Below are 20255 nucleotides of genomic sequence, written 5' to 3'. Positions count from 1 at the left end.
TCTCGAAGACAATTATTGAAATTACATGTGTTTTCTTATACACATGTGGAACAACACAAAAAAGCAGAGAAAAAAAGGAAAATTGGACATAATTTCATGCAAAACCCCAAAAATGGGTAGTATAAAATTGTTGGCACCCTCAACTTATCATTAGGTTGCACACCCGTTGGAATAAATAATTTCCATCAATCGCTTCCTAAAACCATCAACAAGCTTCTTAAACCTCTCAACTGGAATTTTGAAACAATCTTCTTTTACAAACTGCTCCAGGTCTCTCATTTTTGAAGGATGCCTTCTCCCAAAAGCAATTTTAAGATCTCTCCACAGGTGTTCAATGGAATTTAGATCCATACTCATTGCTGGCCACTTCTGACACTGGGCACTACATTGTGACCTAAAATCCTTTATTGATCTTCAGATTTCATGATGGCTTGCACACAGTCAAGGCACCTAGTGCCAAAGGCACTGAAACAACCCCAAAACATCAACCTTTACCATATTTGCCTGTAGGCATTGTGTTATTTTCTTTGTAGTACTCATTCCTTTATTGGTAAACAGTAGAATGAAGTGCTTCACCAAAATAGCCTATCTTGGTCTTATCTGTCCACAAGATGCTTTCCCAGAAGGATTTTGTCTTACGTACATTTTGGCAAACTGTAGTCTAGCTTTTTATGTCTGGGTTAGCAGTGGGGTCCTACTCGGTCTTCTGCCATAGCGTTTCATTTCATTCAAATATCGATGGATAGTTCGCGATGACACTGATGCACCGTAAGGCTGCAAGATAGCTTGAATTTTCCCTTCCCCATGACAGCACCGTTACATGAGAGATGGTCCCGCCCCCAAGAACAGGAAACCTGCATAGGAGATAAAAGATGGGGGCGGCACCTCTCTCCTCAGTTTGGTTTCCTGTTCTTGCGGGGAACCTGCGGTGCTGCATGGGGAGAGGTCTCCCGTGCTTGGCCGGTCTCTGACCGAGGTCCGCGGTGGGAGCAGCGGTGGCGGCGTGTGCGCGTCGCCTCCATACCTGGAGCTGCAGGTGCGTCCTTCCCACTGCGGACTCCCCGGCGTCCGCTCCTGGCCGGAGGCTGGGCCGAGGGAAAAAGAGTGAGCGTTCCCATCACGACGCTGGCGCCGACTGAATGGGGGAACTTCCGGGATTGAACCGGAAGTGACGCTACACGCTGAAGAAGCGGTGTGCTGACACTCCCCGGGGGGGAGGAAGTTCAGAGGCGCACACACCGCTTCCTGCCCGCCATATTTAAAACTGACAAGGCGGCAAGCAGGCGCTGGGAACAGTCTCCTGCAGGATGACAGATCCGAAGGAATCGACGATCCCAGCTGAAATCCCACAACCTGTCGTGGTACTAAGGGTCCGGTGGGTGAGTGCCTTTGTAAGGCAAAAAACATGTCAGTGACACTGTGTTTTTTGTATATATGCAGGGAAAAAAAGTCACCTCTAAACAAAAGCATAAAGTATGTGCACTCTGTGATAGAAGCCTTCCCAAAACGTATGAAAAGCGTATGTGCCGCTCATGCATAGAAAAAACTGTGTCTGAAGAGTCATCATCTTTGCTTCAGAATATAAAAGATATAGTTAGAAGCGAAGTACAAAGCACTGTAAAGGAGCAGTTAAAACATCATGGACTGCAGAGCTCCGTAAACCCATTCCCTACGTCTGCCCAGGCATCTGACGTAGAATCCGAGGGTGAACTGGGTGAGCTTCCGCCCGACGAGGGTTCGGACCTGGACTCTTCAGATGAAGAGTGTGGCCGGCCTTATGTGTTATCAGAAGATGTGGGGAAGTTGCTAAAACTGGTCAGGTCCACCCTGGGGGTTGAGACGCCAAAAGAGAAGCAAACAGTGCAGGACTCTATGTTCAGTAATTTGGAGGATAAGAAACGAAAAGTTTTCCCGTTTCATGATAACATTCTAAATCTCATTAAAAAAGAATGGAAAAAACCGAATAAAAAGATTTCAGTTCCCCAGGCCTTGAAACGTAAATATCCCTTTAGTGAGGAAATTTGCGAGAAATGGGAAAAGGCGCCTAAGTTGGACGCTGCTATCGCAAGTACCTCCAGGGGCATAGCACTTCCCTTCGAGGACATGGGGGCCCTAAAAGACCCCCTAGATAAAAAGGCGGATGCCTTTCTAAAATCAGCCTGGGAAGCCTCAACTTGGGCGTTTAAACCTGGAGTAGCGGCTACTTGTACTGCCCGTGCCATGGTTAAATGGTTGGAGGAACTTAGCGACCAAATAAAAAACAAATGTCCAAGAGACAGACTTCTGGAAGTCATCCCTCCACTTCAAAATGCAGCGGGATTCCTGGCGGACGCTGCCATTGATTCTGTGCGGTTTGCTGCCCGGGCTAGTGCCCTTTCAAATTCAGGAAGAAGGGCGTTATGGTTAAAGAACTGGAATGCTGATTTCCAATCCAAAGTGAAGCTCTGTGCAGTCCCCTGTGAGGGCCAATATTTATTCGGCAGCGCTTTAGATGAGATTTTAGAAAAAGCGGCGGACAAGAAAAAACACTTCCCTCCACCTCCCTTCTTTAGAAGACGTTGGTATGACAATCGTCGGTCCTTTCGAGGATCGAGTAGGGGCCGAGGCCGCCCAACGGATAGAACCACACGGGGGAAACCCTGGGGTGAGAAAAGAGAAAGAGGTTTTCTTTTCAATAAACCCCCAAAACCAGACCCTAAACAATGACGCCATATTCCAGGTGGGAGGAAGGTTACGGTTTTTTGTCCATCAGTGGGTAACCTTACAGCCGTCCCAATGGGTAATCAACTTGCTAACAGACGGTCTACGGTTAAATTTCATCTCCCTTCCTCCCCACCGAATGAAAGTTACTCGTGTGGCCAAAAAGAACCAGTTGGTTCTCGAAAAAGAAGTTCGTCTTCTTCTAGACAAAAAAGTCCTGGTAAGAGTACCTTCGCAGGAAATAGGAAGGGGATTTTACAGCACCCTTTTCCTCACTCCAAAGCCGGATGGATCTTTAAGAACTATTTTCAATCTAAAAGAATTAAACAAATTCATCCGAGTAGAAAAATTCAAAATGGAGACTCTGAGAACGGCGGTAAAACTGCTGTATCCAGGATGTTATATGGCAGTGATAGACCTTACCGATGCCTATTATCATGTGCCAATCAGCAGAGAGCATCAACAATTCCTGAGGTTGGTTGTGCAGCTGGGGCAGGTCTACACCCATCTACAATACCAATGTCTCCCCTTTGGGGTATCGGTAGCTCCTCGTATTTTTACAAAAATAATTTCGGAAGTAGCATCCTTCGTAAGGAGAGAAAACATTCTGCTAGTGCCCTATTTAGACGATTTCCTCTTGATAGCAGACAATCAAGAAGATTGCATAAAAGCAGTTACGACAGTACGAGAGCTACTAACCAAACTAGGGTGGATAATAAACTTAAAAAAATCAAGATTGATTCCGGCCCAGATACAGGAGTTCCTGGGGATCCAATTAAATTCAATCAAACAGATCTGTATCCTTCCAGACAGGAAAATCGAGGGCATAAAACAAAGAATAACACAAATACAGGTGGCCCAATACGTCTCGGTGAGGGAAGCCATGTCCCTCCTAGGCATGCTTACTGCAACAATTCCGGCGGTCCAATGGGCACAACTTCATTCAAGGGACCTACAGTGGGAGATCCTGTCAGAACAAACAAGAATACCCTACAATCTAAACCGAAAAATCGTATTGTCACAACATGTCCGGGACTCTCTAAGCTGGTGGCTAGATTCCGGAAATCTAAAAAAAGGGGTCCCATGGTCAATCCACAATCCGGTGATACTGACCACAGATGCGAGCCCGTTAGGTTGGGGAGCACACCTATCAGATCGGATCCTACAGGGTCTATGGGATCCACAGATGCAACCAGCCTCCTCAAACCTGAGGGAATTAACAGCAGTAAGGCAAGCAATTCTTCAATCAGAAGAAGATCTCAAAGGAAAACATTTGGTAGTATTATCCGACAACAGCACAACGGTGTCGTATATAAATCGACAGGGAGGAACCAGATCAAGTTCCCTAATGGAAGAAGCAGGAAGACTATTTCTTTGGGCCGAAAACCACCTTTTATCCCTCACAAGTACACACTTAAAGGGGTCGGAAAACTTTGTCGCAGATTTTCTGAGTCGTCACGTCCTGCACCAGGGCGAGTGGTCGCTAAATCAAAGAATATTTGGAGAAATCTGTGCAGTCTGGGGGCTTCCTCAAGTGGATCTTTTTTCCACAAGGCAGAATCGGAAAGTAAAAAGGTTCTACTCTCTAAACCCGAAAGAGAACCCGGAAGGAGTAGATGCGTTACTACACCAATGGAAATTCCAACTAGCCTATGCGTTTCCCCCGATCCCATTGATCCCTACAGTCCTGAAGAAGATCCGAGAAGAGAAATCACGCATAATCTTAATCGCACCCTTCTGGCCAAAGAGAGCTTGGTTCACTTGGCTCAGACGTATGTCCATCTCGGACCCGTGGATACTTCCAGAGGTCCCAGACCTTCTGCACCAGGGTCCGGTGACACATCCTCAGGTTCACAGCCTACACCTCACTGCTTGGAACTTGAGAGGGGACTTCTGCTAGCAAAGGGGTTCTCGGATCCGTTAATTACTACTCTACTGTCCAGTAGAAAAAAAGTCATAACTGATAAATACCAAAAGGTATGGGGAAAATTTTTAGAATTCTCAGGCCGAGGGATAACTGATACCGTTCAGAAGGTCCCTATATCTGAAATCCTAGAGTTTCTCCAAAAGGGTCTGGAGAGGGGATTATCTACCAGCACTCTAAAAGTGCAAGTCTCGGCGCTTAGCGCCTTGTTTGACCAAAAATTGGCTGATCACCCCTGGGTGTGTAGGTTCATTCGGGCCTCCTTTACAGCCAGACCATTCAAACCTCGTCCAAAGGTCGCTCCCTGGGATTTAAATTTAGTTTTAAACGCCTTGACCTCCTCTCCCTTCGAGCCTCTTTCCTCCATATCGGAAAAAGCGCTAACTCTAAAAACAGTTCTCCTGATTGCCCTTACCTCAGCCAGACGCATTAGTGAGCTTCAGGCTATATCTATTGACCCTCCGTATACTGAAATTCTGGAGGATAGGGTAATTATAAAATCTGATCCGGCCTTCTTACCTAAGGTCAACTCGAAATTTCACAGGGACCAGGAGATAATCTTGCCTTCATTCTGTGCCAACCCAAAATCCCAGGGAGAAGAAACCTTCCATTGCTTGGACGTCAGACGTTGCCTTCTTCAATATATAGAAGTGACAAAACCATGGCGACAGTCTTCAGCCCTTTTTGTCTCCTTTCAGGGAGCAAACAGGGGAAAAAAGGCCACAAAGTCGACTATTGCACGTTGGCTCCGTATGGCCATATCACTTTCCTATTCCTCTTCGGGACAGGTCCCTCCACCTGGTGTTACGGCCCACTCTACGAGGGCTATTTCCACATCTTGGGCAGAGAGGGCAAATGCATCGATAGAGCAAATCTGTAATGCAGCAGTATGGTCTTCACCCTCTACTTTCTTCCGCCATTATAGATTGAATCTGGGGCTATCAGATCTTGCCTTTGGTAGGAAAGTACTATCTGCTGTTGTCCCACCCTAGAGGTTCTTTCTATTTCTTCCTCTCATGTAACGGTGCTGTCATGGGGAAGGGAAAAAATGATAATTACTTACGGGTAATTTGATTTTCCAGATCCATGACAGCACCGCTCTAGTTCCCGCCCTATCTTGGTGATGGTGTGTGTTTCACAAAAAAAAAAAATCTCTTAAAAAAAAAAAAATATATATAAAAAAAAAAAATATATATATATATACACAAATGAAAGATGGGGTAATAACCACTTAACAATAGATAAATAGTCTTAGAGTTAAATATAATTTTTTATATGCCTAAAACTAACATAGCGGTTACCTTACATTCTCTGTAAACAAACTGAGGAGAGAGGTGCCGCCCCCATCTTTTATCTCCTATGCAGGTTTCCTGTTCTTGGGGGCGGGACCATCTCTCATGTAACGGTGCTGTCATGGATCTGGAAAATCAAATTACCCGTAAGTAATTATCATTTTTCTTTGGCACTTGATTGGGGCTGCTTATCCACCATATGGACTATAATGCGTTGCAACATTTCATCAATTTTTCTCTGTCGTCCACGTCCAGGGAGATTAGGTACAGCGCCTTTGGTTGTAAACTTCTTGATTATGTTGCGCACTGTGGATATAGGAACATCAAGATCTCCGGAGATGGACCTGTAACCTTGAGATTGTCTATATTGTTCAACAATTTTGGTTCTCAAGTCTCATACAATTCTCTTCTCCTCTTTCTGTTCTCCATGATTAGTGTGGCATACACAGACACACAATGTAACGATTGAGTCACCTTCTCTTCTTTTATCTTGTTTGAGATGTAATTTTCGTATTGCCCACACCTGTTATTTGCCACAGGTGAATTTGAACGAGCATCACATGCTTGAAACAAAGTTGTTTACTCACAATTTTGGAAAGGTGCCAACAATATTGTCTATTCCATTTTTAGGGTTTTGTGTGAAATTATATTAAATTTGCCTTATTTTTTCTGGGGCTTTTTTGTGTTGTTTCCATACACACAAAGAAAATAAACATGTATATAACAAAACATTTGTAATTGCAATAATTTTCTGGGAAAAATACTTTATTTTCTGGAACAATTTCAATGGTGCCATGACTATATAAGCCTGCAAGGGCAGAGCTAGGGGTGGAAATATCATTGGTGCAACTGCACAACCACACAGGAGCCTAAGGCTGGGTTCATATTGCGTTGGAGGTGTCCGTTAGACTGACTATATTACACTGCGGCATAGCATGGTGTAACGCAGTCCATTAACGCCGCCTTTAAGTCCTATGGGCGTGTGCTAGCGATGTGCCGTCATTGAGTGACGGACCCTGGGATGCGGGCTGCAGCATTTCCGGGTCCGTCACTGCTAGCGCAGCTAGCGCGATGACATATTGGCACTTGCGTTAACAGCAGCCCGTTAACGCATGTGTTGAACGGGCTGTTGTTAACGCAATGTGAACGCGGCCTAAGAGGTAACAGTACCCATTTTCACTTCAAAATCAGGTTAAATTTTTCACTATGATCAGTTATCGGGCTGCAAAGGACCCGTATATTATTCTTGCACATGATGCCTTTTCGGTTTGTGTCCGCCAGTGGGCTTGGCCCTCTTCTTTCTGCACCAGTCTGTCATTGTTAGTTTGTTCACTAAGTTATATTTATATTTTGTATGTAACCTCTATGTACAATCATGTACAGATCAATGGTGCTCTATAAATAAATAATAATAATATACTTAGTTGGAATATAGTTTTTACTTGCATCATAAAGTTAATTTGTGTGCTTTATTGTCTTACCTATAACTATAGCAGCATATGTTCTTTAAACTTACAAAGTTATGTTTCCCAACTGCCCATAGCAAGTGTCCCCTGAAAGCTGTGTGCAGGGTGCGCAGCACAATGCCTATAAGTAAGCTTGCTTGCCCTTTGTACACTTTAGCTGAAGATTGCTTCCAGGTCAGGAATTTACATCATTGTTTGACTGATCCATATATAGGAGGACATTTTTGCACCATGGCTAGTATAGAAATATATACTCACCATGCATTTTTCATGATTATACGTTGCTATTGTCCCATTACCATACCTGTAAGAAATATTTAGCATTAATATAAGTCTTATTAGACAGAAATAAAGAGCAACTAATGTACTAGGAGCTGTGAAATTCTGACCCTTACCCATTAACATATTTCTCTGGATCACATTTTGCATTCTTTTCGGTGCAGTTCTCTGTAAGTCATTAACACAAAGGATAATATTGTGAATCACATAGAAAGTGATTTCTTTCGCACAAGCTGTGTGACTATAAAATAACTGTGCTTTGTTAGTTGGCGTCAGGTGGGTATTTAACATTGGTTTCTCGAAAATGTCATCAGCGAACAGCGAAGGCTGCGATCATCTTACATCAACCTAAACCTCTCATTTTAGAGCCAAAGTCGGAATATGTTGAAAAGCTCACAATCCAGTGAGAAAATAAGAAATAGAGTGAATTAGATGCGACATAATGGCAACACATACATACACTTATCTAAGTGGGAAATAGTATGTACCGTCAAGTTCAAATACTTCATTGTGAATTCCGTCTGATGAATTAATTTGCATGGCATCAACTTCAGCCTCGGCATTAATGATTTGCTGAGCTACAGCTTCTACTATTGGCATCACCATAGCAGCTGTAGAGGTGTTGCTAAGCCACATGGAAAGGAAGCCGGTGCTGAACATAAATCCCAGCATTAACCTACAGACAAGGTATAAATAAAAATGATTTACCGATCCGGTCATATATTAGGTAGATAGTGGACTGAAAATGTGCTACAACTTGAGACCATCAAACAACAGGGAGGACAAGTAACCACCAGTCTCCATATCTAAATATATGACAGAGTAGCCTACAGAGCATCAGTAACACCTACCATGCAGGATTCACTCCCACCAGCATCACCATCCTTAAGGCAATTCTTTTGTGTAAATTCCATTTTTCTATCGAGGTTGCCAAACAAATCACCCCCGTCAGCAAAAGATGAAAATCTTTAAAATATGTAGAGGCAATCTGAAGACAAAATACATACAAAATTATCTTCATGTAGACTTTACTTGATCTAATAAATCACTGCAGCACATTTGTAAATTGGTGCTCTATATTTTGTTAAATCTTTGTGTGATTTCTTCTGTTTCCTTTTGGCTTCCGATGGGTAGGTCTGTGTCAGGAGGCCCGGTGTAATTTTCAAATTTTTTTAACAAAATATTGTAATTAGTGCAGCAACTTTCCTAATGCATACAGATGCATCCAATAGAAAAAAAAAACCTTAGAAACCAGATCAGAGCAGGGAAGTGATGCTATCGTGGTTGTCAGTTTTAATATAGTTTGCCACCAACTGATTACAAACTCTTATTATTTATTTATTTTATTATTTTTATTTTTACTCACTTATATAGCGCCATTAATTCCACAGCCCTTTACAGACATTATCGGCTCTTACATAGTTATTGCTTGAGGAAAGTGACAGCATGACAGTTAATTGTTAGTTTCTGAAACTTTCTGTACTTTCAGTTTTCAATTTTGCAAATCATAGCCCTCTACAAACCGTAAAAACACCAACACAAGGGTAAGTTAGCAAATAAATTGGCATATATTAGTATTGCTTCTCTTTCTGCTTTCTTGTATATGGTATAAATGTGTGTGAACATGGTCAGGAAGAACCAGTGAACTACCGGATCCTCTACTGGGCCTAGACTGGAACACAACACTGGGACTCTTGAAATCCAGTACAAGACAAAGGGCTCAATTCATCAATATTTTCAAACCAGAATTCTGGTGTAAAAGTTTTGAAAAATGGAAAAATGTAGGCGCAACTTGGAGTTGCACTTAAATTGGTAACTTATGGGGGCTTTCACGACAGTTTCTCCCAATTTTGACAAAATGGAACAAAATGGGCATAGCTGGGGTGGGATGCTACCGCTTGTCTAATTCATGACTTGGTATTATTTCTTTCTGTGTCTCCAAAGTAACTCAGCCCAACTGACTGTCAATATCAACACATAGACATTATAATCAATGCAAGGAGTTGTGCACTTACTGTTTTAGATGGTAGGATCCCAAACAATGGAAACATTAAAGCTGGAATAAATGCAGTCACTGAAAGAGGCAAAGCTTCGGACAGCCAGAACACAGCTACTACAAAGAGCACAAACGCACATTCTGCTTCCTGCAATCAGAACACAATATTTAAATTAATACCATGGAATGTAGATGTGTAGGTTATATTGTATCTGTCATTTCAGGTAAGCTTTCATAATACGTCTTCATGAATGTATACATGTATAATAACACTATTTCTAGCCATTATCTGACTTCTATCCAGCATTTTACACCATCTCTAATTATAAGCTCTGTCTGAAATCGTGACTGGAGACCAGCTACTATGCTGTCTTCCATACACAGAGCAAAGAAGAGGGATTTCTGCTCTTCTTTTTATGTAAAACAAATGTTCAGAAGTAGTAGTCGTAGCAGCATAGAAGAGATTATGCATTAGTACCAAGCTGTGCTGCTGTGAATCCAGCTCTGAGTTAAGCCAACTCATTAAATAACTGCAGGACATCTGTTGTTCCTGTCAGGCATGTTTCCTCATTCTGCTTCTCACGCCTACATCTGTCCTCTTTCCATTGGCTGTAGATTGTAAGCTTACGAGCAGGACCCTTACTCCTCTTGGTTTCTGTTGAATGATGTGTTACTCTGTAATGTCTGATATTGTCTGTGCATGTCCCTTCTGAATTGTAAAGTGCTGCGGAATATGTTGAGATATATAGTTTTGAAGTAAGCAGTAGTGGTGATGTGATAAAATCAGATGCATAGAGACATAATTGGTATTTTTTGTGTTACAGGAGCATCAGACTACCAGTCCATGGGCAACTGTTTGCATTGTCCCTACTAGAGTTATATACCTGAGCCTAAAGTTGCAAGTCATTCTCCTTGTTCGTGTTTTAAAGCCTCTTAAGAAATTTAGAAATTACGCAGTGGATTGTCTAAATAAGGGGAGTTCAAGGCAAGTTTAGAAAAGTATCTAGAAAAATGGGCACAATTAAGATGACCTATGTAATGCATCAAATTGAAGATATAAGGTACTGTTCATGCATAACAGTGGGGCAAATGTCTGTTGGCCTATAGTGACGCTTACCAGATATAATTTTTTTGCGCCATATTGATAATTCGATAAGCTTAGTTCAATGAAAATTATTTTCACCTTGTGATAAAACTGTTGCATCCTATGACACTAGAGCTTAATCTCAGTCACATGCAAAGTACGCCATTTTACTATTCAGTATGGGCTGGAAAATTAAAGCCTGAATTCAGATAACCTGTATGGATGCACTTACAGTATGAACTATATTATGTATATTCACATGTGGTGCGAGAGGAACAATACAAGGGCATAGCGTGGATGGAATGCTACTGGTCTTTCACAGCATGAAATAAATATTTCTATAATTTTGAAGCCATAAGTCATGTCAGATTTACAAATGTAAATAGGATATAATCTTCACCTCATATTCCTCAGAAATGAAATTGGCTCTGTGAGAAAATACATAATGGGACATTACACAACCACCTATTGAAATTAAACAACTACCGTAGTTTATTAAGATTAAGAGATTAACATTTTCATAAGGTCACTAATCTGGTTTAGGCATTCAGGACATTAAAAAAAGGCTACAATAAAACTTTCATGTTAAGTAGCTTCCTGTGAGATGCTGTGAGGGAATCTGACACTGATGGAAGCTGTGAGTTGGCCATAGCTGAGCGTTACATCTTGTCACCAGGCAACGATAAAGCAACGATAAATCCCGACCTTGTATACTGAGAAAAATCAGACTATGTTTTTTTTGTCAACTTTTAACACATTATATTTAGGTCTGATATTCAGTGGTTTGAGTGGAAAATTACAGAAAGTTCATTAAAGTAAATGTCAGCAATACATATAAGGCTGTCAGATACCTAGTCAGAACATAAGCTGCTGTAATATAATATTTGCTTCATTGATATTCAGAATATTATTAAGGTATTGAGAATTCACAATACACATGTAGCAAAAATATGTAAGACGCAAAATAGACAAAATATTGTAATGACTGACTCAATCTCACATTGGCACTGATTCTTAATTATTTACATTTTGGAGTAAATGTGAGACTGAGTAAGCAATTGAAGAGATAGGTCTGTGCTTGATTTGCTGAATATGAATCATGTGAGCTGACTGGCTTGGGGTTATGTTGGACTCAGATCTTAACTTCAGTCATCCAATCACGCATATGCTCCTCAAAAACATCTCCAGAATTCCATTTTTACTATAGAATTGGCAAAGTTCTCATTGCTGCTCTGATTTATTCATGTCTTGATTATTACAAATCACTATTAGTCTGTCTTCTTAGTAATCACTAAACTTTCCACTCTCCAAACTATATCCTGAATGTATCAGCCAGGCTCATATTTCTGTCCAGCCACTACACCAATGCCTCCATTCTTTGCCAGTCATTGCACTGGTTACCCATCCCCTACAGTGTTTGCTCCACAAATGCTCACTCTCCTTTGCTATCCCAAACCCCAGCACCCTCTAACCAAATAATCATCTCCCTTTCCCTCTTTCCTCCCCACCTGACCTCCTTTGCTAACCTACTCCTCAACCTCAGCTCTCTCCAAGTAAAACATAAAACAAGCCGGTCACTCTCTTTCTTGCACCTGCTCTCCCTTTCTCTGCTTCTCCTCACTGCTGGCAACATATCTCCCAATCCTGGACAGCTAATACTTCCCATTAATACCCCCTCCTACCGCTCCCTATCTAATACGAACTACTGCAATCTCTCCAACGTAAAACCCGTGCCCTTGATGCCCACCCCCTTGCTCCCTCTCTCTCTGGAGCACTCTGGAATGCCCGCTCCATCTGCAATAAGCTTCATGTGATTCATGACATCTTTCTCTCTCGCAAGCTTGCCTTCCTCAGCCTCACAGAAACATGGCTGACACCCTCTGACACCGCCTCCCCTGCTGCGCTGTGTTACAGCGGCCTCCATGTCACCCACACTCCTCGCCCCGGCAACAGACACGCTTTTTTTTTCTGCTGCAATTTCACTCCAAAATCAGATGGGTGCAAGAAAAAAATCAGATGCCATTAGAGTTGCATCTGATTTTTACAGATACATTGCAATTCTGTAACATAGGAAACTGCAAATGGTTCTGTAAATGATTAATAACTGCTGAGTAAAAAAAATGGATTGCACACCTATAGCACACGGACAACACACAAATGAGAAAAAAAATCATCCCTCTTTTCTGGATGAAAATCGGACTGATTTTTTTTTTTTTAAATACGCACGTGTGACCCCAGCCTAAAACTAACATCCTCCATAGTCTCAACCTTCATGTTGGCCCCGTCTACTCTTGAGTCAGTATTTCCTAATTCCAACTCTCTTGACTTGTTGTAAGATAAATTCCTCTATAATTCGAACTTCCCACTTTCATCTTCCAGAGTATTCTCAAGCTGCAGCAGTTCTCTTTAGTGCACTACTCCAGACAATCAGGTTATTTCTGAACATTCCCAGCACATCATTTAATCGAGCTCTCCTACATTAATCCTCCCTAATCCTTTTTTTCATTATTCCCCGATCCCTTTATTCAACAGTTTATCATACACTAAATGCCCTCATATACATTTCATATCTGTACAGACACAAACTAGTTGGTGCTTGTCTCTTACAGCTTTATATGCAATACCGATTTATTATTAAAAGATCTGGACCACTGTAAAACCCTTTTCTTTTATTACTATTTCCTCTGTGATAGTAAGCTCTTGTGAGCAGAGCCCTCACCCCTATTGTTGAACTTTTTATATATTTCTGTGTAATGTCTGATATTCTTTTTACGTATATCCTCTAATATGTGCTTGGAAATTAATATGTTGGCACTCTATAAATAAAGATAATGATTAATATCATGACATTTTCTATATTAATAAATATTTCCTTGCTTACTGAGTAAATGCAGTATTTACCTTATAAATTAATATGTTGGCCCTTTGTAAATAACTATTATTATTGTTATTATTATTATTATTGTCATTATGACACATACTATATTAATTAATGTTACCTTGGTTACTTAGTAACTGATATTGCAGTTTACCATTTTGTATTGCTCTTTGAGTTTTCAAGATCTTACTGAGATCAACCTTTGACCTTTGATTTACAAAAAGTTTTCTAGATGGTTTTCTAGTTCATTCTTCAGTTTCTTATTTAACATACACCACCCTTGGAACAGTTTTACAAGGGGCTGATCTCCAGGTTAATTTGAAAGCCATTAAATTAATGGAATCATCATAATTTATTTTAGCAAAATACATGTTAATCAGCATCAAAATGCCAGAGTGCCCTTGGGACCCTAGGCGCTGATTTATTAAGCCTGTAACTCCAGAAAATTTTACTAAACGGCAGTAAATCAAATTTTTGCCCAACTTTTAGGGCTTTTTTCATGCCAATTATGCCAATCTATTGGAAAGTGGGCATATCTGAATGAAAGCAGGCATGGCATAGCACAGCTCGGTATATTCAACATAATTTATGTCTCACAAGTGGCAAAGACCTACCTCTGGCTTCCCCAAGCTCACTCAAACTACCGTATAACACGGCCAAGTGCTGTGAGATGTTTGATCGGATAGCACTTGGCTCAGTGTTTTACTCTGGGGTAGTGCCGATCTGCGATTATTTTCTCATACTGATTCAGCATGAGAGAACAATCTCAAAATGCTGCGAGTGCGTCTAAGAATCAGATCGCACTCATCCATTGAAGTCTGTGGGTGCATGTGAAACATCAGACTGCACTTTTATGTCAACTGAGTGCAGTCCAATATACGTTCACTATAGAGAAGATGGAGAAATTAATTTCTCCATCTTTTCCACACCTGTGCTGCCATTCTCTCAGACAATTGGATCACACTAAGCTGACAATGAGCTCAAACTCAAACAGGGAGAAAATACGCTGTGTGACCTCCGCCTTAGCAATAAAACTGACTCGTTAAAAAGAGATTATAGGATAACATTAGTTTGTTTGTTTTTTAAATTAGTATTTTGACAACCAAGGGTGAAGCCCATGCACCATCCTATACTGGCTGTATGGGTCCAGTAGAATAATATTGAGAAGCATTGTGCCATTTTATACCATATAGAGATATTGTCCCCTAGATGCATATATTTCATACATTCCCGTGTGCACAGGCCCTTTGTTGTTTGAATTCTAAAGTAAGAAGTATAGACAAAACCTAAAGTGAACGTCCATCTTCAGAGCTGTTTTAGAAATATGTGATGGAAACACATAAGTAGCAGCAATTCTACATCTATTGTTCCAGTAGTGGTCCTAGCGGAACGATAATAGAATAAAGTATTGTGGGAAAATGTAAGTTCATTTTTCCTGTACCTACTCCAGGTTTTCACTTACAAATACCAATTCAAATTAGTGGCCAATAAGTTTCCTTGTGAAAGTACGGTTACACTCCAGGAACATTTAGATACTTTCCTCTTGCTTGTATTCCAACCCCACCAGCAAAGATGTCACTGACGGATCTTCAAGTAATGTTGTGCTCAGTCATTTAAAATCTGACTTCACATTACTTTAGGAAGTCGCTAGTTATGTGATTCTTTCAAATACTATCTCATTGACCTTTGTTGAAACCTAAGTATCTAGACCCTACAGGTACACTCCTCTGATATGAGGTTTCCTTTGAAAAAAAGTGAAATAATATGTCTTAAATCTGACATTTAAAGAACCACTATGTATCTACTATAAATGAATGAATAAAGGAAAAAAGCCGAAATGATGAAATAGAAAAATACTTACTTTTGTTTGTATGATGAGCGGTACAGGTAAAAGAAGTAGCGGAGTTAACACAATCACTAAAAGCCTGCGGTACATCCATATGTAATTGAGAAAAAGACGCATGGTACTCTCGTACTGGTTCAGCTTACCTATGAACAAAAAGGCTTAGATGACCCTTAAATAATGGAGCTTGATTAATGTTTCTCTACAGAATCACCTTTAACCACTCACACAGGCATTTCTCAGACACAGTAACCAATAAAGTTTTATTGTTTTACTGCAGGAATTTCAGTATTGATCAAGTGAAAAATATTTCCTAATAATGGTTATAGACTTTCATGTTAATCAAATATTGCAGTAAGGAAATCATTTAGAAGATCTGAATGGTGTTATAATTCTATTGAAAAAAAGAGAAACATAAAAGGGAAACATCAGTAAGGCTACATGGCCACGATCAGGAATTGTAGTGTTTTGGATACAGCGTATCTTTGCTGCATTCTAATTACCGCACATGTGTTTAGGTACTTGCGAAATTACTGCATGTAATGACATTCTATCGCTGAAAATATGCGGCATCTCTGCTACAGAAATTCATATTCTGCGGCTCGTAAACCTGCACCGCCGGTGAGTTTACGCAGTGGTAAATAAAAGCATAGTGGACATGGGATTTCTATAAATCTGACCCACTGTGCTTGCAATGTAGAGCGCAGCATTTTCCAAAATGCTATTCTTCTTGATCATTTACACTTAGCCTAAAAGAGGTTTTCAGGGTTAATACTATCCTTAAGATACATCATCGATGAAACACCGGTAGAGATCTGATCTCAAGCACCGCTGCTATGCAGTTGACTGAAGAGGACATGGCTTTCCATCACATGCTTAATACTAATTCTAAATATACAAGGTCGGATGACTCCTTTTGTTGAACCCATAATGTTTAGAGGTGATGGAGTTGTGATTTTCCAGGTATTTCAGCAACAAAATCCATGGCAGTCATATAACAATACATGTGAAGTGAACCCAACAGCTTTCAAGATGTTTAATTTCTGACCCTTAGGGATAGACTCATGCTAATCCTGGGTAACAGTTAAGCAGTTTAAAATATGGCAGATTTTTTACGGGGGCTCATGTGGATCCTACATTTTGGTGCATCTTTTAAGTGTCTAGTCTGTGACTGAACCTCTTGGTTGGCTTACTGTCAAACCAATTTACAAGCAAAAAACTGTCAGACATCATTAAAACATTTTGCAAATGTTCTCAGTCACACTTTTCTAGATATTGTCTAAAAGTCTAGTGAGGTGTAAGAAGCTGTCTAAATCTGTTAATAAATGTTGTATATAGCATGTGTGCCAAAATTCTTGCTCATTTTAGTTATCTCCCTCATTGTTTCAAATTTGAGATTAAAAGTCTGCCCTTATAGTTTGCTATTTGCAAAATAAATAAACCTCAAAGAGTATAAGTGGATTTTTCCCTTCGCTAACAGTAGACAAACATTTATAAAATAAAAAAACAAAATACACAGTATTTCTATAAGATTGTATAACTTTATATGCAAAGATTTTCCTTTTTCTTTTTGGAATGTGCACATTGTTGATTTAGACTGAGGCCAGCAAAACCACAAAGATACAGATTGTGACATAAAACCAGAATATGCATTAATGCTTAGATTCCTCAAAGTACCCTCCTTTACTGGAAGGCAGCTTTACCTAACCTTGGCTTTCTATAAAGGAACTTCAGGTAGTCTGTCAAGTAGCATCAGGTAATCACTGGAATGGCTTTAAACAGTCTTAAATATATTCCCCGAAGCTGCTGAATACTTAGCTGACTGTCTTCACTTTGTGGTCCAACTTATCCCAGACCGTCTCAATTTGGCTGAGGTTGGACAATTGTGTAGACCAAGTCAGCTGACGCCTCACTCTATCCCTCTCCTTATTGGTCACATAGCCTTTACATAGCCTGGAGATGTGTTTTTGGTCATTATGTTGTAACACAAATGATGGTCCCACCAAGTACAAATGGGATGGTATGGCATTGCAGAATGCTGGGTAAATGTGCCTTTATCTGGAAAATAACCACCTTTAGTGCCACCTGTAAAACACACCTCCCCACCATGTTTCACAGTTTGTACTACACATGTAGAATTCATCTGCTCACCTTTGCTGTATCTAACAAAGTCATGATGTTGGAACAAAAAATCCCAAATTTTGACTCATCAGACTACAACACAGATCTTCACTGATCTAATGTCAAGTCTTTGTATTTCTTGACCCAAACAAGTCGTTTCTTATTATTTGGGATCCTCAGTAGTGACTTCTTTGTATATTCAACCATAAAGGCTTGATTCTTGCATTTTCATTTGGACACTTGATGTTGAGATGTGTTTGCTACTTCATGTCTGCGTATCATTTATGTGGGTTGCTATTTGAAGTGCTGTAAGTTTGCAGTTTCTAAGTCTGGTAATGCTGATGAATTCATCCTCTGAGCCAGAAGTAATTTTTGGTCTTCATTTCCTGCGGCAGTACTTTAGATATCAACTTTCAAGATGTTTTCATGACTGAGCCTCTGAGCCAGAGGTAATTTTTGGTGTTCATTTCCTGGGGCAGTACTTTAGATATCAACTTTAATGATCTTTTCATGACTGCAGTTGAGAATACCTTCAAGGTTCTAACAATTTTTTGGATTGACTGACCTTCATGTCTTAAAGTAATGATGGACTGTTGTTTATCTTTCCTTAGTTAATTGTTTTTTGTCATATTCTGACTTAGAACAATTGTGGAATAAGGGTTGCACTGTATGGAACTGTGTACCCACACTACCTCTGCAAATCACACCTTATTGTTGCAAACACTTTCTGAAGGCTGGTAAATCCACAAATGATCGCTTGATGAGGCATTCCTGTTCACTAGAAGCCATTCCAGGTGACTACATGATGAAGTTGCTGGAGAGAATTCCAAGGCGGTGTAAAACTGTCATCAGCCTAAAATGAGGCTAGGGTGAGGAATCTAAGATTTAATACACATTCTGGTCTGTTTCACACATTTCTGTTCCTTCATGGTTCTGCTGCCTTCAGTCAGAATCTGCAAAGGGCACATTCCAATAAGAACAAGGAAAAGAGCTGCATGAACAGTTGTGCCCAAACTTTTTACTGGCTCTGTACATAAAAGCAGAAAAACCCCTCATTTACTTCAGAAATAAATGCTGCCTAAAATGTTTAATTTTAACTGACCATTAAAAGGGAGTCTGTCAGCAGAAAATAACTGTTCAAGCCAAACACAACACCTTGCAGGAGACATAGCCCTAATAATAATCATACCTTTTCATACCTCTTCTTATTCATTGCTGCACTTGCCAGAAATTGCTTCTTTATTTAAATCTGCTAATATGAGATGCTCAGTGCAACCTTTGAATGGCCAAGCAATCCACTGCACCTTCCCACCTACCGGTACTTGTCTTCCATCTGTCTCTGCTGTCATTTTCATTGATTGACAACTCTATATTTACAAGAACTGCTCAGTCATGCCAAGAGTGTACTGAGCAAAGATCAATGCAGCAATTAACTAGGTCACTATGGGTATTATTTTTATTAGTTCTTGGTTTACAAAGTCCTTTTGTGCTGACAGACTCATTTTAATTTAAACTTATGATACACCTAAAATTATTGTATAATATTTTATCAAGTCTACAATTAACATAAATGATATTTACGGATGTACTAAACTTAACTTAACCATATATATTTACATATACTGCATGCATATACAGTATATATATATATATATGTATATTTAATTAGATGGATAGATAATAGATGACACCATAGAAAATGTGATGTGAGTAAGAAGCGTGCTGTACTCACTCAGATGATGAAGACTTAACAACAGCTCTGTTGGAGAGAAATGCTGCTCATGTACAGTAACCCTTATAATATAAAGGAAGTACAAGGAAACTGGCAACAGTTATTGCCCATGGGTGTGTTCAAGCAAAAGCAAATAAACTCTTTCTCTAAACTGTAATGAATACAATACTAATACAATGCAAAATCTACAAATATAACATAATGGAAGCAAAGAAATTCTATTATATAAGTGTGTGTGTGTGTGTGTGTGTGTGTGTGTGTGTGTGTGTGCCACATGTTCATGTTGTTTTGTCAGCATCCTAGTTGGACTTGCTGAACCTAAAAATCCATACGACACTGCTGTGCAGAGTAAGATAGTGGTATATTGGATACTCCATCCACAATGTGAAAAATGTCCACAGTCGAGCTCTGCATCACCATTTGCATGCACAAATTGCGGGGTGCAATGAACCTACCAAGTAAATTCATCTACTCAATACTATATATATATATATATATATATATATATATATATATATATATATATATATATGTATATACAGTATATATACATATATATATATGTACTATATCCCTAAAATCTTCTATATAACAGATGGCCCAGCCTACAGATACTGTATATAGGAGAACACAATGGAACCATATTAGACCACGCTTCCCCAGAATAAAACAGACATATTAGTTTGCAAGAAAAAAAACTGTACGTACCTGCACCTCTAAACTATAAAGTGTAGTGGATCCAGCAGCTCTCTTTTGAGGCCAGTATTTATTCCAGAGTGCCTTTGGTTCATTGTTCTGAGAATTAAGCTTCAAATTCCCTCCTGTAATCTTCCAACAATGAATGCTTTCATGCTGACAAATATTCCAGGTAAGGAAAGGACAACTAAAAGAAACATTTTAGATCTAATGTAATTTTCATTCTGGCCCATTTAAGCTAGTG

The 20255-nt window shown here is 39.9% G+C and overlaps 1 protein-coding gene across 1 annotated transcript in view; it reads right to left on the bottom strand.

The window, feature by feature from the left end:
• Positions 1-20035, bottom strand: part of SLC13A1 (solute carrier family 13 member 1) — a 43595-nt gene extending 23560 nt beyond the window's left edge. The window contains exons 1-7 of the mRNA XM_077264940.1: positions 20024-20035; positions 15481-15608; positions 9677-9805; positions 8513-8649; positions 8150-8337; positions 7778-7829; positions 7641-7686 (exon numbers count right to left, since the gene is read on the bottom strand). Of these exons, the coding sequence (XP_077121055.1) occupies positions 7641-7686; positions 7778-7829; positions 8150-8337; positions 8513-8649; positions 9677-9805; positions 15481-15582 (654 nt within the window). The 5' untranslated portion in view covers positions 15583-15608; positions 20024-20035. The remainder of the gene's footprint in view (positions 1-7640; positions 7687-7777; positions 7830-8149; positions 8338-8512; positions 8650-9676; positions 9806-15480; positions 15609-20023) is intronic.
• Between the last annotated feature and the right edge of the window lie 220 nt (positions 20036-20255).

The sequence above is a fragment of the Ranitomeya variabilis genome, chromosome 5 (assembly GCF_051348905.1).
Source record: "Ranitomeya variabilis isolate aRanVar5 chromosome 5, aRanVar5.hap1, whole genome shotgun sequence".
NCBI lineage: Eukaryota > Metazoa > Chordata > Amphibia > Anura > Dendrobatidae > Ranitomeya > Ranitomeya variabilis.
This window is presented reverse-complemented; position numbering and strand designations above follow the sequence as displayed.